At 43.1% G+C, this 20,060-nt stretch overlaps 3 protein-coding genes across 6 annotated transcripts; 2 read left to right on the forward strand and 1 right to left on the reverse strand.

Moving 5' to 3' along the window:
• Positions 1-897: 897 nt before the first annotated feature.
• On the reverse strand, positions 898-4,072 carry pagr1 (PAXIP1 associated glutamate-rich protein 1). Its single transcript, XM_086303543.1, has 5 exons — positions 3,674-4,072; positions 3,234-3,428; positions 1,575-1,911; positions 1,396-1,484; positions 898-1,304 (listed from the first exon to the last, which is right to left on the reverse strand). The coding sequence occupies exons 2-5, from the start codon at positions 3,394-3,396 to the stop codon at positions 1,069-1,071; spliced, it is 825 nt and encodes a 274-aa protein (XP_086159669.1). The 5' UTR covers positions 3,397-3,428; positions 3,674-4,072; the 3' UTR covers positions 898-1,068.
• A 7-nt stretch (positions 4,073-4,079) lies between these two features.
• Positions 4,080-11,030, forward strand: kif22 (kinesin family member 22). Of its 3 annotated transcripts, none has more exons than XM_086303542.1 (13): positions 4,080-4,364; positions 4,677-4,871; positions 4,982-5,109; positions 5,285-5,436; positions 6,607-6,816; positions 7,212-7,602; positions 8,027-8,144; positions 8,359-8,458; positions 8,868-9,048; positions 9,552-9,646; positions 9,929-10,129; positions 10,207-10,266; positions 10,831-11,030. In XM_086303542.1, the coding sequence occupies exons 2-13, from the start codon at positions 4,684-4,686 to the stop codon at positions 10,858-10,860; spliced, it is 1,854 nt and encodes a 617-aa protein (XP_086159668.1). In that variant the 5' UTR covers positions 4,080-4,364; positions 4,677-4,683; the 3' UTR covers positions 10,861-11,030. The 3 variants fall into 3 exon arrangements, with proteins under 3 accessions (XP_086159668.1, XP_086159666.1, XP_086159667.1); XM_086303540.1 differs by having other exon boundaries at positions 4,085-4,399; XM_086303541.1 differs by lacking the exon at positions 4,080-4,364 and having other exon boundaries at positions 4,406-4,871.
• A 252-nt stretch (positions 11,031-11,282) lies between these two features.
• On the forward strand, positions 11,283-16,788 carry prrt2 (proline-rich transmembrane protein 2). 2 transcript variants are annotated; one of them, XM_086303546.1, is made up of 5 exons: positions 11,284-11,649; positions 12,725-13,013; positions 13,201-13,499; positions 13,594-13,723; positions 14,771-16,788. In XM_086303546.1, the coding sequence occupies exons 2-5, from the start codon at positions 12,782-12,784 to the stop codon at positions 14,785-14,787; spliced, it is 678 nt and encodes a 225-aa protein (XP_086159672.1). In that variant the 5' UTR covers positions 11,284-11,649; positions 12,725-12,781; the 3' UTR covers positions 14,788-16,788. The 2 variants fall into 2 exon arrangements, with proteins under 2 accessions (XP_086159670.1, XP_086159672.1); XM_086303544.1 differs by lacking the exon at positions 14,771-16,788 and having other exon boundaries at positions 11,283-11,649; positions 13,594-14,751.
• The last annotated feature ends 3,272 nt before the right edge of the window (positions 16,789-20,060 follow it).

Genomic DNA, 20,060 nt, shown 5'->3' on the forward strand with positions numbered 1-20,060 from the left:
CCCCTTTTAAGCACTTGGGGACAGTGGGAAGGAAAAACTCCCATCAAACAGGAAGAAACCTCAGGCACAACAAGGCTCGGGAGGGGCAGCCATCCACCACAACTGGTTGAGGGTGAGGGGAGGGAAACGGGACAAAGACACAGTGTGGAAGAGAGCCAGATTAATATTAAATGCAGAGAGGTATATCCACAGAGAGGGTGAAGAAGAACACTCAGTGGGCCCCATGACCCACCCAATCCTCCAGTGTAACTACAGGATTATTCAATGTCACCTTATATTTATCAAAAAGGAAAGGTTAAAGTCTGATCTTAAAAGTAGAGTGGGTGTCTATCTCCTGAATCCAAACTGGGAGCCGGTTTCCACAGAAGAGGGACCTGAAAGCTGAAGACTCTGCCTCCCATTCTACTTTTTACTGGAAACCACAGTAAGCCCGCAGTCTGAAACTAAAGGACTCTATTAGGGTGACACAGTACTATAAGGTCTTTAAAGGGCCTGATTATTTAAGAGCTTGTATGTGAGGAGAATAATTTAAAATTTGATTCTGGATTTAAAAAGGAAGCCAGTGAAGAGAAACCAATATGGGAGAAATACCTTTGTCACCAGTTGTTTCATTTAGTATATGAATTCTTGCATTACGGCCAAAAACACAAGTTTCATAAGATCAAAGTGACTCCATCAGTTAAATTACTTTGTAACGCAATCCTCATTAAATAGTGTTTTCAGGTACATTATATTATACCCTGCATAAAACTCAAATCAAAGCAGAGCTACCCACTGTGGCCACCACCTGTGACAAGGGAGCAGACAAAAGTAGCTTTATTATATAATTTAGAATCATAACGATATCATCATATTCATTTAGCCACAGATTGAAATAAACTGTCAGTACGCTCAGAGTATAACAGGTGAGGGATGTCCTCCAGGGTTAAAATTTTTATTGCCATCATACAAAACACATAAAACATACAAAACTTGTTACATTAAAAAAAATTCAAGTTTTTTAGAAAGCCTCAGGGAAATGCTTGGCTTTAGATGCCTTTGGGCAAGTCCTTGTCTCAAAAGAAACCATCAGTATCTCCTCTGTCGTGGTGAGAAGATGGTGTTGGGGTTGCTGTCCCGTTCCCTCTCCTTCTCCCGCTCCCTCTGGCTGTTTGGAGAAAGGGCTTCCTCCAGCTTCTTGTCACTCTTGAAGAGATCTCTTCCTGTGCGCATGATATGCTCCTCAATCTTGCGGTGGCGCTTCATGTCTGACAATACTTTGTCCAGCCGAGCTTCCCTTTTAACAGAGGAGCGGGCAGAAGATCCTGGGAGACAACAGGCAAAAATCATTATTAAATAAAAGACAAAAAAGTCCAGATTATAAAGAGACAACACAAATAATTGATTGTGACATACCAGGAGTCCTGCGCCGGCTTAGGAAAGCATTTTTTGGAGTGGTTTGCATTTTCTCCTCATCAAAGTCAAACTCAGTTGGAGTTGGAGGCCTGAAAAAACAAAACGAAACATGACCAACCAAAAGCACTCGAACCAAACTCCTTAATCCTGAAATGACCAAAAAGAAAAGCAACACTGACTTGCGTTCCCTCTCCTGCCTCTCCCGTTCCTTGGCTGCCTCCTCCTCTTCGTCTCTTTCGGGCGAAGAGGTCTGTTCAGGCGTGGGGGGCCTTCTAGGAAGGGGCACAAAGTTCAATTCCAGCATATCTCCTTTAGCGAGGAGCTCATAGAGTCTTTTGATCTCTGCGGGAGGAGGCATCCAGTTTTTGGGGTCCTCCATTTCCTCGTCGCTGTACGGAAGCTCCCAGTCACCGTCCGCCTCTTCGGCTTTCTGTTTTCCATCTTCAGCCTCCACCCCTGCGTCTGCCTGAGATTCATCCTGCTGCGCCTCTCCTCCCACTGCATCTGTGTTCCCATCTGAGAAAAAAAAACGTACACAGTCAGTTTAAAATCTCTTTTAAAAACAATAATAATGCGACATTTTATTGTGGATTAACCCTATACTGGGCTTTGATGTAGCTCCCCGCCTTCAATTTAGAGCTACATGCTTTTGTTCTGATTGGCTGCCCCTCAGAGGGTCTGAACTGCAGGTCCGTGTTGACGATGTGTGAGGCAACCACATAAGGAATACTGGCTTCCACTGACAGATCCATGTGTAGATTGTAGGCTGGACTTTTGAAGGGGATTACTTGTACATACACTGACCTCAATATGTGAAGGTTTAGCCATGTTTAATGGGAGCAATCAGCACTGCAAAAAGTACTGTATGTATGACAGAAAGCAATACACATAATAGGTCCAATTTAAACATCTTTCAGACACACTGCTTTGACTTCTCTGTGACAAGCTCTACGTAGGGACGGACTGATATGTCAACAGAACATCAACATCACACCCACTGATGGGCATCGGGGTGCAAATAGCAAAACTATTTGAAAATCAGTGGTGACATTTATTGATAGCAGGAGCTAACATTTCTCTCGTGTGTAATATATTCTCTGCAGCAAGTGATACAAAAGCCAAAAGACTTGAAGTGATCAAGTACATCAGGGCACAGAACAACACAGACTTTTCTAATGAAGGCTGGATCAGTTACTGAGCAATAGTGGCTTTACTGAATAGTTTCATAGAAACCATTTTTTAACTTATATATATATATATTTTTAATTAAAAGACCTCCAACTTTCTTAAATTGGATTGATTCTAATATTAATATTTTGTATTGATTTTACCCTGAAAAACAGTTTGGATGACTAGGTTTTTTTGTTAAGTGCTCTAGATTGGATAATCTAGGTATAATGACGCAGGGTCATAAAGATACTTGATTTCTGTATTTTAAATATACATTTAAATATACATCCCCCATCATAAATCCAGTTGACTGCAGTCTATATAGCAATATAAGCAAATATTACAGTTAAAAACAGAAACATCAGCTTATATCTAGTCCCAGCAGTCTGTTTGCTTTTTCTTTTTAACTTACATACAAAGAACTGGCGCAGGGTGTACCACACTAATGCCAACTCCAGCACCACACCCACACCAGACCCTGGGTGAATAAGCATTTAAGAAAATGGGCGGATATTTGTCCTTGCTGATACTTCAGACTCACACTAGTTACCTGTACAGGACATGCTTGTCCACACTGAAGACTTTTACCCTGATAATGAAACTTCCTGTCTACTGTGCGTCCTTTCACTACACCTGCCCATGCATGTATCTTTACGCGTGTACTGTACCTGTATCCTCCTTGGCTGTTGCGTCGTCCTCCTCTGCCATCTCCGTATCCGGTTGCTTCGTGCTGTCCTCGTCCTCTTTGCCCTCTGCAGCTTCCTCTGAGTCCTTCATGTTCAGAACCTCTATGCCCTCTTTCAGTGAGGTGTCTGTGGCCTCAGCTTGCATGCTTCCTGCTGGTGAAGTTTCTCGCAACAGATCTGCTGAACAGAAGCCTGCCATTTAGATCTAGAAAACATTTTAGTGCAGCTGAAACTAACTTCGGGTATACACAACTGTGTAGATTAAGAGGATTTTTTAGAGGCTATAACTTTTAGCCGTAGCTGTTTACTTTTGTTAAAGGATAAGTGAACGTACAGTCAACTAAAACAAGCGGCTAGCTAACGTCAGGCCTAACCGCCAGCTATTTCTTAAACAGTAGTTAATCTGCTAATAACATACGTGCCTTAAATCGTCATTAACGGCTTCTTCCGGATCGGTGCTGCTGTGAAAGCGATTAAAACGTTGAGTCAAATACTTTTCCAGTAAAAACTCCCCATGAGAGTCACTAAGTATAACAAACGCTTATGCACAGACGTAAACATTGCGCCATTTTGGCTGTAGGGATCTGCCTGAGCCTCTGCACTGCCGGGGCGGGGGAGCTTCACCTCATCGCTGATACAACGTCATGTGGATAATCCACACTCACTGCGAGCGGACACTCCAGCAGTAGAGGGGAATGGTTTGGAGATCTACGCTCGACGCGACTTCCTGCACACTGCGCAAGCGCGAGCAGGTCTCCGGGCAGACAGAGCGAAATTTGTATTAGCTTCCTTTGCTTTTCTGTTCATGTTGTTCTTGTTGTTTTTAAAACGTACGTATATGTACGTTTGTGTAGCGTAAACCTGACAAATGTAATCAGAAAAGCCACAAATCACATTAATATGGACGCATGACGTAAAACAGGCGCCAGTATTTGTGCGAGTTCTGATTGGTTCAAAAAAAAATTCTGATTGGTTTACGGCCGCTTCCGGTTTCTGCGCTCTGCATTTGAAAAAGTGTTCGGTTAGTCGCTCAAGTTTTTAAGGGACGCGGTCGCCATTGTAAAACCAAGCGTCCGAAATGTTGCTGGAAGGAAAATTTAGGGCATAGCAAAGGTGTGGCTTGTCTCAGACATTCTCAAATAATATCGGTAAGCATATAGCAGGCTTTGGCTTTGTGACTATTATTAGCCAGTCGAGAAGCATCCGTTCTTTGGAGAAGTTATGACTGAGCTATCCAGCTTTAGCTTGTTATTAGCCGAGAGAGGCTTTCGTCAGTAAGGAAACACAGCTTATCAGGAGAGGTTTCATTTGAATGCCATGCGTTTTAATGCAGTGCTGTTATACACAAACTGTCATTTTCAAGCACGTTCGTGGCTAACTAGTTAGCTTATTATTAAACTTTATTCGGGCCTTTCTTTTTGGAAGCGCAATAATGGCGACGCGTGTGGCGGTATCAGATGGAGGAAACAAGAAGACATCCAGGGTCCGCGTAGCTGTTCGTCTGCGACCGTATATGAACAAAGAAGATGAGAAAAGCGAGGGACCGTGTGTAAGAGGCCTGGACTCTCAAAACCTGGAGATAATCAACTGGAGGAACGCCACAGAAACTGTTAAATACCAGTCAGTGCCTTCCTAATAATCTGTTATGTATATATGCATATCGGTAAAGATTTCAGTGATTGTCTAGCTTTAAATATTAAGAGAGCTGTGGTTGTTGTTATTGTTTTTAGCTTCGACGTTTTTCATGGTGAACAAACGACGCAGCAAGAAGTTTTCCTCTCATCAGTGAAGCCCATTCTGCCGCACATCTTTAACGGACAGAATGCCAGTGTGTTTGCTTATGGGCCAACAGGAGCTGGTATGTTGAAGCACAGTCTACAGGGTTTCAAGAAACGTGTATATTAGCTGTGCACATGCATTTATAAATTAAGCTGTTAAGACTTGTGAGAGGTCACAATGATTTTGTTTATAGATATTTTGGCTCCTCAAAGACACCCTTTTCTAACTCTAGGCTTTTGCATCCTCTTTCACAGGTAAGACCCACACCATGCTGGGGAGTTCAGAGCAGCCAGGTGTGATTCCCCGAGCTGTTCGTGAGGTCTTCAAGCTGGTGAAAGCCAAGGATGCGAGTGATGGATGGGACTATAGCATTGGCATGTCGTATTTGGAAATTTACAATGAGAAGGTATGAATGGTTTAAGTAGAAAGAGCGTACGGTTATTTCTGGCTTTCTGTTCATGATTAAGCAAAGTAATGCAGCTGGTGGTCATTCAAGTTGAGGTGTTAGAAAACATTGTCTTTGCTCTTAAGAAGTGTGTTTCTGCATTTTATAGCATTATAGAGAGCTGGGGGGGGATTTGTGGTGGTTGTGTTCCTTTTTTTTTTTTTCTAGATTTAAATGGATCAAATGAACCTTTGGTATTTACTTGTTCCAAAGGTTGTAAAATAGTTTCAAATGTCTCTAAACAGCTCAGGTATTGAATCTTGGTTACCTTAATTGACAGAACTCTATGAAATTCCCTGTTATATCACCTTAGGAAGCGAAACTCTGTTGTATAAAACAGAAAATCATTATAGTGTGGTCAATCTTTTTTTTCAGCCCTGATTAAAACCCTGTATTGAAAATAAAATTGCCTTTATGTTCATTTTAAAAGTGGAAATATTTCCGTTTCCAATGGACACTTCTCTAGAAATGTTATTAATACCCTTAGAAGATTTTATGTTGACCAAAAGCTGACTCCCTTAATTCGGCAAATTTAAGCCAACAGTATTATTATGCAGATGGTGTATTCCAAACTAAGATGTTTTGGCACGTGCAGGGTAGCCTTGGCCCCACCCAGCAGAGCTGTATGTGAGAATGCAGATATCTGATGCAGTCGGATAGGATGTTAGCCAGCCTTTAACCTGCCAGCTCTCTAATAAAAACTCAGTGCATTGTCAGATTGGACAGCTCTTACCTGCTGTATTCATGCAGTTCCCTTTTGTAGACACCATCATACATCATACACATGTCGTAGTATGAAGCCTTTTGAAGCAGATTTATTTCCTGTTGCGCTACCTGTCAAAATGAACAAATGTGGAAAATATTTGAATCGGTTGACTTAAAATTTCATGTGTGAAAACATTTTCAGCCTACCCTTTCAGTTTCAGGTCATTGGCCCTCAGCATGATTTAATAAAACAAGGGGGCGCGCACAGCTTTTTAGCCTCCAGTCTTCTTGAATTTACTGAAAAACCTTCTAACTACATTTTCCACTGCATGGCCTCTGAACCTTTTAAATGTACCTTTTTTCTTTTAGTGTGCATCATTCATCAATTACCGTTTTCTTATTCTTGTTGTTCTGGTCCTTTCTCAGGTGCTTGATCTTCTGTCGCCAAACTCCCAGGATTTACCCATCAGAGAGGACAAAGACAAGAACATCCTTATCCCTGGCCTGACACACATGAACATTAGCAAATTCGCAGATTTTGACAAACACTTTGTCCCTGCGACGCTCAACCGTACTACAGCTTCTACTAAGCTAAACCAGCGTTCCAGCCGCAGCCATGCTATCCTTCTCATTAAGGTTTGATGATCTTGGTGTAGTTTATTGAACTGTTTTATTTGTTAGTGTCAAGTGGACAGCCAGACAGCATCTTAAGCAGGTCGTGGTCTCTGAACAGTAGGCCAGGATTTGGTAGCTGGTGCTGAAATCAATTCTCTCTTGCAACAGTCCCACTAGCAACTTCTGTGCTTCCTGGGATTACTATGGGAGAGAAACACAAACCATTATCTGCTGTCCTTTTTCTTCATTTATTCTTTGTTTTTTCCCTTTGTTGTCATGTTTTCATAAAATGTAATCCTCGTATTTTTTTTTTTTTTTCTCCTTTCACCCCATGACTCTTCACCACCTCCTCGTTTTTCCTGCCTGACTTCTGTGTCGCTGCTGCTTTTCCATTCTTAATCTCTGCAATGATACAGGTTGTACGGACTCAGCAGCAACTTCCCCACAGACAACAGACAGGCAAACTGTACTTGGTCGATTTGGCTGGCTCAGAGGACAACCGCCGCACCGGCAACCAGGGCATCCGCCTGAAGGAGAGTGGTGCCATCAACCTGTCTCTCTTCACACTCAGCAAAGTTGTTGACTCTCTAAACTCGGGCACTTCGGTGCGCGTGCCGTACAGGGACAGTAAACTAACACGGCTTCTGCAGGACTCTCTGGGGGGCTCGGCACACTCCGTCATGATCACCAATATTGCACCAGAGTACAAATATTATTTTGACACCTTCAGTGCACTCAACTTTGCGGCCAAATCCAAGCTCATTGTGAACAAGCCCTTCACCCGCGAAACTGTGGCTGTGGTGCCAGGTGAGAAAAGCACTCACTTTTTTCAGTTAGGGGCCACTAGAGTATAAAAAGGCATTTTATTGGGAAACAGGAAGAGCCAAAGGCCAACAGGGGGCACCCATGTCACATCCGAGAGGATGGTGACTAACAGTAAACGGCTGTCTCTGGGTCAGATGGATGTTTGTCTTTTTTGTTTTTTGTAAAACTGGTGCTCCACTTGCATTTTTGCTGTTCTGATGTTGTCTTTCCTACTGCACTCTCTCAAAGATGTTCCTCATGTTTACCTGCTGCGGCTGGCTTTAATTCAAGCACTGCAATGCAGCTTTGACTGATGCTGTGCCATTTTTGTCTGAGTTGCTTTACACTCTAGAGAGCCCCCACAGACACCGTTGCTACACTGCACTGAATACTAAACTGTTAATTTTCCATCTGCCGTCGTCTCCAGTGAAGCGGTCCAGAGAGGAACGAGAGACAGGGGGGTCTGGCACTGAGCCACAGAAGAAGAAGCATAAAGAGGAGAAGAAATCCGAACACGATGCCTCACCCTCTACACGTAACCACAGGTTATAGACCACACAGACTGATTATTTGTTTGGTTTGTATTATGATGTCTGACTGACGTGAAAGGCTTTGTGACGGAGAAAGATGCTGTTGTGTGTAGGTCTGTCTGGAATCCTGTAAACATGACTTTTTGATACCTGACTTGTTTCAAATCGTACTGTCTGCCCTGTTTTTCAGCCTCTTTGTCTAATATGATTTGTTTGTCTGCCCCTTTAGTTCATCAGACCAGTCACTGATGGATAGACTAATAGCTTTGGAGAAGAGAACGATGAGCTCCCAGGACAAAGAGAGACTGGCCATGCTTAAAGAGATCAAGGTGAAAATGCACATCTAGTTTGTCCACATGGCTGACTTGAAGAATGCTCTGTTTAGTTTAGAGTTGCTCTAAGCAGTGGTATCGAGAGGACAGTGAGACAGCATCTTAAGCAGGTCGTGGTCTCTGAACAGTAGGCCAGGATTTGGTAGCTGGTGCTGAAACTAATTCTCTCTTGCAACAGTCCCACTAGCAACACCTGGGCTTTGTGGGATTACTATGGGAGAGATACAAATCATCATCTGCTGTCCCTTTTTATAAATTGACATCTTCATGCATGCATACATGGAAATATCAAGTTGGAAAGGCTGTAACGTTGGCCACCCTTTTCTGCCCAGTCAATATTTAATTGCTGTACTTGGTCTCTTTTGTTATGCTTCTTTGTTTTTGTTGTTGTTGTTGTTTTGTGCAGGAGCTCAAAGAGAAGCAGAGGGAGCTTGAGAGCAAGGCCATGCTATTCAGTCAGTTGGCTGGAGAAAAGTCGATTACAGGACAAGAGCCCGACTTCGAGAACAAGACAACTGCCCTGCGGAGAAAACAGTCAGATGCCACAAAACCCAATAAACAGCAGGCTGTGGTCCAACCGCTGCAAGGTCTGTTAGAAATCCTAGAGCAGATGATCGTACTGTAACTAAGTGAATTTCCATAGATTGTTTGCCTCATGAAGAAATTACTACAGTGTTAAAGACTATAGAGGTATCACACACTGCTGACCTTGACTGAGGACTCACTAAATTCTTTATTTGAGTGCTTCACTAAAGATTAGTGACTCGCTAATTCTGTCATGTTGATTCACTGCGGCTATTGATGGGCTGCAATGTGATGCAAAAGCTCAATCTACAATACTGGAGCCAGAGAAGGTATCAAATGATGATGAGAGAGAATTATTTTTACAACCCTCAGCAACACTGAGAGTGAGCCAGAGAACCTTTCTTAGTGCCTCCTGCATGCATTTTTCTTTAAAATGGTTCAAGTGATAAAAATATGACTTTAATTTTAAAATGCAGTTGTTGGTTTGTTTGTTTTTTATATGCAGTAAGAATATTTGTCTTAGATCCTGTCCTAATGCAATGTCTTCCTGTTTCCTGCCCCTCAGTGTCCCAGCGCCAGCCCCTTCAGCAGCTTCTTGTGGTCAAAAAGCAGTCTGTATGCATCAAGAAGAAAGAGGAGACGTATTCAGACCTGATTGAGGTCAGCAACTGAGCCTTGACTGTGCTGTGCTTAACTTGACACATCTGCAGAGTTGCAAGCATCAGATACAAGCTGACAACGTGCATTAGCTTCAATGTGTTTATCTGACTCGACAGATGCAGAAAGGGTCTCAAATTTGTTTGGTTAAAATTGCCTTCCTCTCCCAACCAGTGGAGAGACGTTCAGATTTAAAGTAGATTGCTTGTGTTGTCTGATAGCAAAAATGTTTTAACGGCTTGGTTGTATATCTGTGCATTTATATTTCTTTTCTTGTCCTATCAGTCACCAGGTGGTAAAGAGAACAACACAAAGAGTGCTTGGGAGTCCCAGCTTGACCAGTCGATGGTGGATCAGTCCAAGCAGAAAATCCTGCAAATTCTGAACACAGGCTGCCTCAAAGAGCTGAAAAGTCTGCAGCAGATCGGTGACAAGAAGGCGAAGCTCATTCTGGGCTGGAGGGAGATCCACGGTCACTTCGCAAAGGTTGGAAAACAAACCTTATTTACTGTAGCTTCTATAATATAAATACATGCACAGACTATATGATTGCTATTCTGCAGGTGGAAGACCTGATACAAGTTGAGGGGATGACGGAAAAGAGATTTTCCTCCTTCATGAAGGTAAGCTAGGTTCTTGCTGTCATTGTAAGTGGTTATCTTCTGCCACTCTGCTTTTTGGTGGGTTGCTTCAGGTTCTTAGAAGCACCTCTAAAACCCTCCAAAATAAAAGCATTCCCATCAGCTGATTTTGAGGTAGCAGGGGTTGACAAACCTGCTAAAACTTGAGTATGATCACTTTTAGCTTAGCAGCAGACGCTTTGATTGTAGTAATAAAGTATTACTGACAGTAAGGCTGTGCAACTAATGGAGTTTTACTGTGATTTACAATTCTGTCCTCATCAATTATTAAAATGGGATAATTTAGATGGAGATTATTGTACTGCATTCTGTTTCAGTGATTTTGCTTTAATTTTGCACGCTCCCTGTGGCGAGCTAGGTTAAATGGCAACTTCATTAGACTTTATTAATGTGTTAAACATTAAATAAAAATCAGGTTTGGTTACAAAAACACGTTTTCTGCTCCTAATATTAACCAAAATAAATATAATCCTTCCATAACTAAGCATCTGATTGATATTCTGCTTCTCTTGGTTTGTATTCATTGTTCTTTTCTTCTATTTGCAGGCAAACATCGTGAGTGCCATGGGGAAATGATTTTTTTCTTCTTTTTTTTTTAATACAAGTCATGTACATACTTTTTATCTGAAGCCACCCCATTTTTCTTTTTTTTTTTTTTAAATGCTTGTTGTCATCGTGTTTATGTAATGTCTGCTGTGTCCAGCTGGTGGCGTGTCCTTTTTTAATAAACCTCCCATATCACGTTATTGGATGCTTGTGTATTTATTTGACGTCGGTAAATAAATGTTATGGTCACCTTCGCCTGAGCTCCAGTGTCTCCTACCCTGATCTATGCGAGCTGACGCTCCACCGCCGTATCACGGTTTCTTTGTGTGAACACATAATTAGGCTAATTAGCATCGCACAGACAGCAGGTCACAGTTTAACACCGGCGGTAGGTGGATGCTATAAACCACCGCCCCCTACAGCACATCTCTCACACACACACCTTTTCTCTTCCTCCACAGCACGTACTCTGGTTGATTTCACTCTTCGTTACACGCACACACACCCCTCCTCTCTGAACCACCCTGATATCCAGGAGACTCCATCCATCCCAGCTCACTGCGCTGGCGCAAGGCTACACCAGCCCCACCGCTTTCTGTTTTTTCCCTCCCTCAGCTTTCACTGGACATAAATCATATGATCGGGCTTTTAAACGGAGCACGTCTAGAAACCCTCTGCGCTCTGGAGATGTTTGGTCACGTCTGACAGTTTTGTGTTTTTTTTCCCCACCTGGGAGTGAGGTTACCACGATGCACAATCCAGCGACGTGATGACGACGAGGCAAGCGCTGGATTAAAAAAGAAAGGGACGGAAACAAAGGTCAGTTTGATTAGTTTTCCCTTTGATGGATTGATGGGTGCGAGATACACAAATGGCTGTTTATGTATTCCAGTCATTTCCTGTGAATCCAGTGCATGTGTTTTTCCTGCTTATCGGTGCAGTTTAGCAGCGCACATCCACTGAATCCAACCCATCAGCGGCAGGCTAATTAACGAGCAGCCTCCCGCCCTCCCTGTTGGCCTCTATCCGAGTTTTCTCCCCCCTTTGTCCTCAGCCTTTTTACCGCTGTGTCCTCTAGCTATTGTTCTGCGTCCGGCAAAACCGGCCACCATATGTCGGTGAGCGGTTGTGTACACACGGTGAAATAAAGCTATGTACACACCTGCACGGAGACCGAGGCAGGAAAGCCGTCTCCATCTGCCATACCTGTTTTTTTCCGCTCCTCCTTTTTGTTGACCTGCTTTTTGTTACCTGAGAAAGCGAGTCTTGGAGGCCTTATTTACAGTTGTGTTTTGCTCATCCATCCCTCAGCAGCTGTGAGCAGTGATCAAACGTGAGATGTCATCTGACGTTCAAAAGGGGATTATAAAGAGGCTTATGGGTGATATTGAGCCCACATCCACTCTGAAATCTGCTGAAACGGGATGTGTTTATGAAAACTGCTAGTTAGAAATCCCCTGCCAGCCATATAAATATTTCATTTCAGGGAGGCAGCGCTGCTCCCCAGCATCTGCAAACTGATTCAAACAAGTAGAGTTTTATTAAATAAACTGTAGGCAAACAACCCAACCATGAAGGCACCGTTTAATCTCTTTTAGGTCATTTGTGGCTCATTTGATACTATGCCCTACTTTCCTATAGCTGCTTTCTGTTGGGTTGAGACTGTGACCAAGAACTCAACATCTATAGACTTGCTATTATTTTGCTGTCCTCCAATAGCAAAAATTGGTCTAAATATTTGATTAAAAAATAGTTTAAATAGAAGAAAAGATTTATCTCTTGCTCCATCTGTCTGCCCTCTTCTCCACTGCAGTGATTTTTGCACAATCCCTAAGCAGATGGGAAGGAACAGTTTTTGTTTATGAATGTGTTTAAAACCACTTTCTGGCCCCAGGTGTAACTACAGACGTGCAGGACCGGACCACGAACACGGGCTTCTCTTTCTGTCAGCATGGCTGTGAACATGATGCCCGCCCCCGGCCTTTGGCCTGTGGAAGAACAACCATCGCTTCTGGACCAAGACGGCTCCCTGTCGAGCCAGGCCCCCGTCTCTGAGCTGTGCCTGCCAGTCAGAGGCGAAGAGCTCATCCACAGCTGCAGCAGCAGCCCGGCTGGCACCAGGCCTGCCCGCAGCAAATCCAAAGGAGAGCTCGTCATAGTCATCAACGAGAAGCTGAAGAACGGTGAGTGACTTGAGTTTGACCTCATAGCCAGGCAGCGGGTGGGGAGGGAGGCAGGGTCGGGCAGCTGCTTAGTCAGCTCGCTGGGGGAAAGTCAAATTCCTGCGCGTGGATGAACTCCCGGGAGAGCACGAGAGGCGTGCGAGCACTGGCGTTTTACCTCTTTGTCCTCTTCATCCTTCACACGCAGGTAACGGGATCCACTCAGTGTCCGAGGAGAAGAGCACCTCTCCAGTCGTCTCCTCTCCTCCGAGAAGGCAGCACTCCATCTCTTACCCTCATCACGGCAAGACCAGGAAGGGGAGCAGGGCGAGCTCCATCGGCTACACCGCCTTCTCGCCCAGGCCGTCGCTTTCTCGCCACTCCAGCATCGCCACCAACCCACCATTGGACCGCTCCAAAGTCAAAGACTACCTCCTCCTCTCCGTGCTGGCCTGCTTCTGCCCAGTCTGGCCCATCAACATTGTTGGATTTGTCTACTCCATCATGGTGAGAGCAGGATTTGTGTGTGTGTGTTTGGTTTTTGGAGTTTATTCTTTTTAATCACGCTGATGCTAACAGACGCTTTGATCTTCTCCCTCAGTCCAAGAACAGTCTGGAGCAGGGAAATCTGGACGGCGCCGTGCGTCTGGGACGCGTGGCCAAGATGCTCTCCATGGTCTCACTAGTAGGAGGGACGATCATTATCATCGCCTGCATTGTCAACCTGGCCAGTGAGTGTCCCAAATCTGACCTTTAAACCCCCCCTAACCTCTCCTTTTTAACCTCCTGTGTTGCTGAGCCGCTTCTTTCCTGTGAACTCTCCTCTCGTCTCGTGAATTACTGAAGGATGTGTCGCAGCTTCCACAACCTGCTGTTGTCACCGTTTATCCCATCATACTAGCATAATATATTCAGCTCTGTTGGCACAGTCTGACCTTAATCACTGATATTATTACTATCTGTGTTTGCACAGTAGAGCGCTAGCCCCAACGCCTGCACGTGGCTTTATACACTGCAGCACTTTAGCCTTTAGAAACCATGTCGCCGCTGCACAGAGATCAGAACATATTAAGCCCTCCCGAAGCAGACGCAGATCTACATTTTCTGACGTGTTCCTCCATGTTTGCACGGGTGGCCTACAGCTGTAACCGACCGCATGCCTCGGTTTTGCCGTGTGTGTATCTGTAGAGTGACGTGTGTAGTCCACTGTCTTGTTTTCACGCCTTGCCCTCTCTGCTTGTACAAAATGTGAAGCCTTGTTGATTCTGTACCACATGTATAACCACTGTATGCCCAGCTCGTGAGCTGCTGACCGGCTCGGGAGCTGGACAAATGTGCTTTTTATTGTACGTTTGCAAATAAAAAGGATTCTGATAACAGATCAGTGATTATTTCAGTGACTCGCAAAGAAAGGGACCAGCCTCTGTCTTATTTTTTGTTTTGCTGTTCTTCTACATTTAGACACGTGCAGTTTAGTCATTCTCAATCATGCCTTTTCACTTCAGATTACACTTATTTCTGCTTTATTTCTGAGCGTGCCCATTTGCAGCCTTGTGGGTCTTATTAAGCCAAGAGATGTGCTAATTAGCTCAATGACTGGAAGAACAACTGTAGACTCAACTTCAACTTGAGTTGAAGAGCGCTGGGATTTGGCAATCCTTGTTTTTTCTTCTTCTCTCATTATGTAACTGTCCTCTGTGGTCTGTGAAAGTTTATACATCCATATGAAGTTGCAGAATATAAAGCTCTGACTAATACGCTTCCTTTTCTTTTTTTAGTAAATGTGAAACCCTGAGTTTCATCCCAGGATGAAACCGGATAAGGCAACAGACCGTCTGGCCCCGCACCTGCACCACCATCTTTACCTGCCTAGTCATTACCTGGATGTGTGACAAATGTGCCCCACACCCCCTTGCCCCCCACCTCCCCGCGATATACAGCGCTTACTTATATTTCTGTAATCGATATAAATCCCCCTCCTGCCCCCCTGTTTTCTTTTCTTTTCTTCTTTGCTAATGGAAGAGAATAAAATATGCAAATGATGCTACTCTAAATCTGGGGAGGGTGTGAGGGGAGGGGTCCATGGGACGTTAGATTGGAGAGAAGGGAACAGACAGACTTTAATCAGTCCCTTCGTATTCCGGCCAACACGTTTGGAATGATTTCCAACACAGAGACACTCGAACTCTTGAAGAGATCTCATCACAAGCCTCCAAACTGGTGGACTAGAGCGCAGCGGAGGGATCGCCTCTCAACTTCCCAACAAAAAATGACCTCTCTGGTTAAATCCCCCTCAAACGCACAGAGAGGCTCCGGGATTTTGTGTTGCGCACATGAACTCACACGCGCAGCAGAGAGGAAACCCTTTGAATCCCAGTTATGTCCTCTTGTTTCAGACTGTCTCTTGCTCCGTGGCTCAAAATGACTCCATGATATCTTGTGTTTGAGCGTACGGGCCGACTAAAAGGAGGATGAAAGCGGGGCTTACCAAGCCGTGGGTGCTAAAACGGAAAAGGGGATTACGGAGGCACAGTCGACACAGCGAGGAGGAAATATGTGCCAAATAAAAGAATTTAGAGCAAGGGGATAAAAAAAAAAAGTTTCTTGCTTTGCAAAGACCTCACTTCTCACCAGTTGATGTGGAGGGAAGCATCGAGATGTGCTTTCGCTCTGTGCAACTATACTGTGTATCTGCTCGACACCTGCAACCACTGTGAGCTGGAGAAAGGAGGGAAAAAGTCACGCTGTAGTGATTAAAGCTTAAACAAAACAAAACACACAGACTTTACAGGGAAGTCAGTGATGCCGCACCATCTGTCTTTTGATAATCTTTGTAAGGGATTGATTTTGAAACTCTGGAAGTGCTGCGCCGCAGCGGAGCGGCAGCTGTAAGGCCGTGCGGGCATCACTATTTGGTTAACAAATTAAATAGCTTGTGATTGTTTAGTCAAAGATGCGGCTGTAGCCTCAGGTAGCCCGAGCTTTGAAAGCAGACAGATTGTTCTTATATTATACTTAAAAAAAAAGAAAAAGAAATAAAATACCCTCCGTAGTTGATTCCCACCTGGATGAGTCAGCACCTTTTCGTTGTAGGTGTTTGTGAAACACTAGATCAGACATGGGTGGGGGCTCTGAAGTAGCAGTGTCGTAGCATTTTAGTGTGAAGAACATCATTTTAAAAGCCGGGTTTGTTATCGTTGTTCTAATATCTCCTGTGTATCCTTCGCTAACCTCTAATCTTTATCTACTTGTGGTTTTCACTGTGATTTAATCGATAAAGTGACTAAAAACTTTATTTTGCTGTGTCCCAGATTTTCCAATGCCGCGACTTCAAGGGTCTCATCATGAGTTCTGGCCCTGCAGATAGTTTTCTGTCGAGACAACTGCGGCATATATATACAAACCATCCCCGCCCCCCTTTGTTAATAATGTAAATTTACTGATTGTAATCTACAGTTGATGTACTCTGCAGATATTGTGCTAATCCTCCAGTGGATATGAGTTACCTTTACGTAATTAAGATCTGATGTAGGCGCTGAAGCTGTTGGATACCCTCCAGACAGCCACTGTATTCCCACCAGGCTTCTATGATCTTTGTGGTTATTGGCATGTTCTGTTTTCTTTTTGTTTATTTATTGATTTTTTGTAATGTATGATGATGGAAGTTTCAAATTGCAAAGATAAGCTGACACTTGGAATATTATACTTCTGCAGCACATTTATAATAAAGACACAATGCATGTGACCTGTTTTCAGTGTTGCTTTGGAGGGATAAACAGCATCAGCGGCTGTGCAGAATAAAGGCGGCGTCAAAAGTGAGTGAAAGGAGAGCTAAGCCGTTAAGGAGAGACTGTGTTTTTGCATCAGTGGAGTTAAAAAAAAAGGGGAAAGGAGTGTAGTTGGGGTGGAGGGTGGGGGAAGCGTTGGTGTAGTCCTCAGTGCCGTGATGGCGTGTAAGCTGCTGGGATGGAGAGCGCCTGCTGTTGTCAGGCAGCAGAGTGCAAAGACAGCAGGAAGAGCAAAATGCTGAAGGCAGAGGCCTCGAGCCAGAAGGAAACACTGCACTGCATGACCGCCAGTAGAGCGAACATAAGCCTCAGATGACTTCAATGAAATCAAAGCAAAAAATTTCCTTCATTATTTCCTCCTGAGGTTTGTTTTTTTAACACTCTTTAAGAAGTGGTTACTAGCTTTCTTCTTCAAAAATCATTCATGAACAAGAACAGCAACTGGGCCAGTGTCTTGAAATATTAAGACAGTATGCTGCTCTTTTTTAGCTCCAGATTTTTGGTTCTCACTCTGCTGGATTAGCTTTGCATGACTCAGAGTTCAGGCACTGCTCTGCTTTCAGCTGCTCTCACTTTAAGGGCCACCCTTCCTTCATGTCAAGTTTCTTCTGATGGACTGCCCCATGCAAACAGAGGCAGCTGGATGGTGCTGCTGTGCTCAGAGACAGAGTTGTGTGCCTGAGATGAATGTATTGAGGATATCTGCTCTCTGTGTAGCAGGGTGGTAATGACTTGTCGGACTAAATCGAGTCTAGAGGAGCCTGAAGTCTGAGCTTTTGGCTCGCGGGGATTGCTTACGCATTCGCTGATCTCATTATGTGAAACTTTGGCCATATTTAATATGAGCATCCAAAAGTAGGAATTGCTTTATAGCTCCTCTTCTGTAACACAGTCCAATTTTAGGGTGAAGTGCAGTTCAAAAGTCTTGAGACATCCTTAATTTATTTATATGTTGCTAGAAAAATGGGAACTAGGCGTAGCAATTCATAGAAACATGCACACATGAATGAAAATACAGTATATAAATATAAATACAGTACAAAACAAATAGTCTATGATTCTAACAAGCTTGAAAGTGAATATTTGGTAATGACAGCCTTTATTCTTCAACACAGTCTGAACTCTCTTAGCTTTGTTATCATTTCTTTAAGTCATCTTCAGGAATAGTTCTCCAGGCTTCTTGAAGGACATTCAAAGCTCTTCTTTGGATGTTGGCTGTCTTTTGCTCTGTTGAAGTCCAGGCTCATCTATCCAGGTATGCTTTTACTGCATTGGAAGTGTGTTTATGATCATTGTTATGCTTAAAAACGAAGTTTTTACCAATCTTATTATACAAAATACAAGGCAAGCTCACCAACAACACTGGCTGAAATGTAGCTCCAAACCAAGGCAGAACCTCCACCATGTTTTACGGAGGACTGTAGACACGTCATGTTGTACCTCTTTCCTGACCTCTCTAAGCAATACTGACTTGTCCGTGATTTCCGGTGCAATTCTCGGGTATACTTCAGCCTTTTCTCCCCGTTTCCCTTCCATAAGAAAGGCTTATTGACAGCCACTCTTCCACTGAGATCTGATGAAGCTTCATTAAACAGTATATGGATCAACTAAAGGGCAAGATGCATCTCTCAGGTCCCGTATCAAGTATTTGCTCTTGGTACGGGACCTACATACAACATACAAGAGAATTAGGATTAGGATTTTTCCCTTAAGAACATGACTTTCAGATACTGTTCATCTGCTGTAGACAGTTTTGTAGACAGGCCAGGGCTGTCTGTAGACAGCTGCTGCTCCTTCTTTTGTCCTCCACTTGTCCAGTTTCCTCAAGTTTTTTAAGGACACACTGTACACACTGCTGACGTTTGCCAGGTTTTCAGCCAACAGCTCCTTGGAATCACCTTGTTGGGGCAAAAAGTATAATTTTATTTTTGTGAAACCGTGTTAACCTTGGAATTTTTCATAGATTCAGCCAATGAAGTTGGAACAAACAATGTGTTTTTGTGACAAGCTTTTTAAAACGGGTTCTTCTAATTTGTCTGTTATGTGTAGACACAACACTGGTTCATCCCTTGAGTAAGCCTCCTTTATTATTCCTGACTGATTAATAGGTCAGCATTAAGCGTTTAACTGACATTTCTAATTGCATTAAGTCATTTGGTAAGGAGTGAGACTTTAAAGTCAGAAAAACACCCCCAAAGCTCTCAGTGCTGCTGAGTACATTTATACTGGTTAGAAATGTAGCAGGTGCTAGCATGGTAACAACTGGTAAATAAATTAGCACTAAACATTTACTTGAAACCAGTGGTGATGTCATCAGTTTAAACCAAAATTCCCTGCATTTATTTTCCCATCTTACTTCTAATCTGGAACATGAGCTGCTTTAGAGAAAAAGTTCTGACAGCCACAGTGTCCTGCTGTGTGCTGCAGGTCACTGAACAAATTGTGCTTCAGTTCTGGTGAGTGAAATTATTTGATCTTAGTCTGTTACTTACTGTAGCACCAATTAAACTAGCACCGGTTAGCCGATCTGCGTGGCTATGCGTTGCATTTGAAACTCTTTAAAGAGTCCAAAGAAAAATGCTGATGTGTTTCATTGATATACTGCAGCAGAATTCCTTCATAATTTTGTAAAAAAAATCATCAGGATCAACCAATAAATCCAGGTGTAGTACAGAATGTAGTACCCTAACAGTTTGATTGGTGTAACATCTCCGAAGATTTGTGTCCCACCCACTAATTTGAAAGTAATCCACGCACAAAACACTAAAACCTACATTTGTTGTGTAAATTATATATAAAAATATAAACCCAGATGTTGCAAAAGTGGTTTCAAAATATTATTTTAAAATACAAAATCGCTCTTCTGGCATTTTTCTACTTTTTGAATTTGAACTTTTATGCCAATTTAAAAAAAAAAAATGTAAATGTACTTTTTAAGTTTTGAGTTTTTTTTATTTAATAACAACTGAAACGAGGTAGATTCTAAAAGTTAAGTCTTATCTGAACTTGAGGATTCAGTATCTTTGACTTAAATGTCAAAAATGTATTTAAAAAACTGTTGTAAAATCTACTTTTTCAGGTTGCTCACTAATTTGTGTAATTATTTTAAAACATTGTTTACATTTGCTTTCATTCTGGTCTCGAAACAAGTTTCTTCTTTTATCTCTGTAAATTATAAGCCCACTCTGTTGCTATCTCTCCCATGCAAGCGATATTCCAGCTATTGACCTTGACAGGAAAATGTATTTTTTGACTTGCAAAAGTGTGCAGGATAATAAAG

Source organism: Aulonocara sp. 'chitande type north' Nkhata Bay, linkage group LG8, assembly GCF_057382095.1.
Source record: "Aulonocara sp. 'chitande type north' Nkhata Bay isolate Kocher_YH1m ecotype deep benthic linkage group LG8, A_spYH_male_GT1.1, whole genome shotgun sequence".
NCBI classification, from domain to species: Eukaryota; Metazoa; Chordata; class Actinopteri; order Cichliformes; family Cichlidae; genus Aulonocara; species Aulonocara sp. 'chitande type north' Nkhata Bay.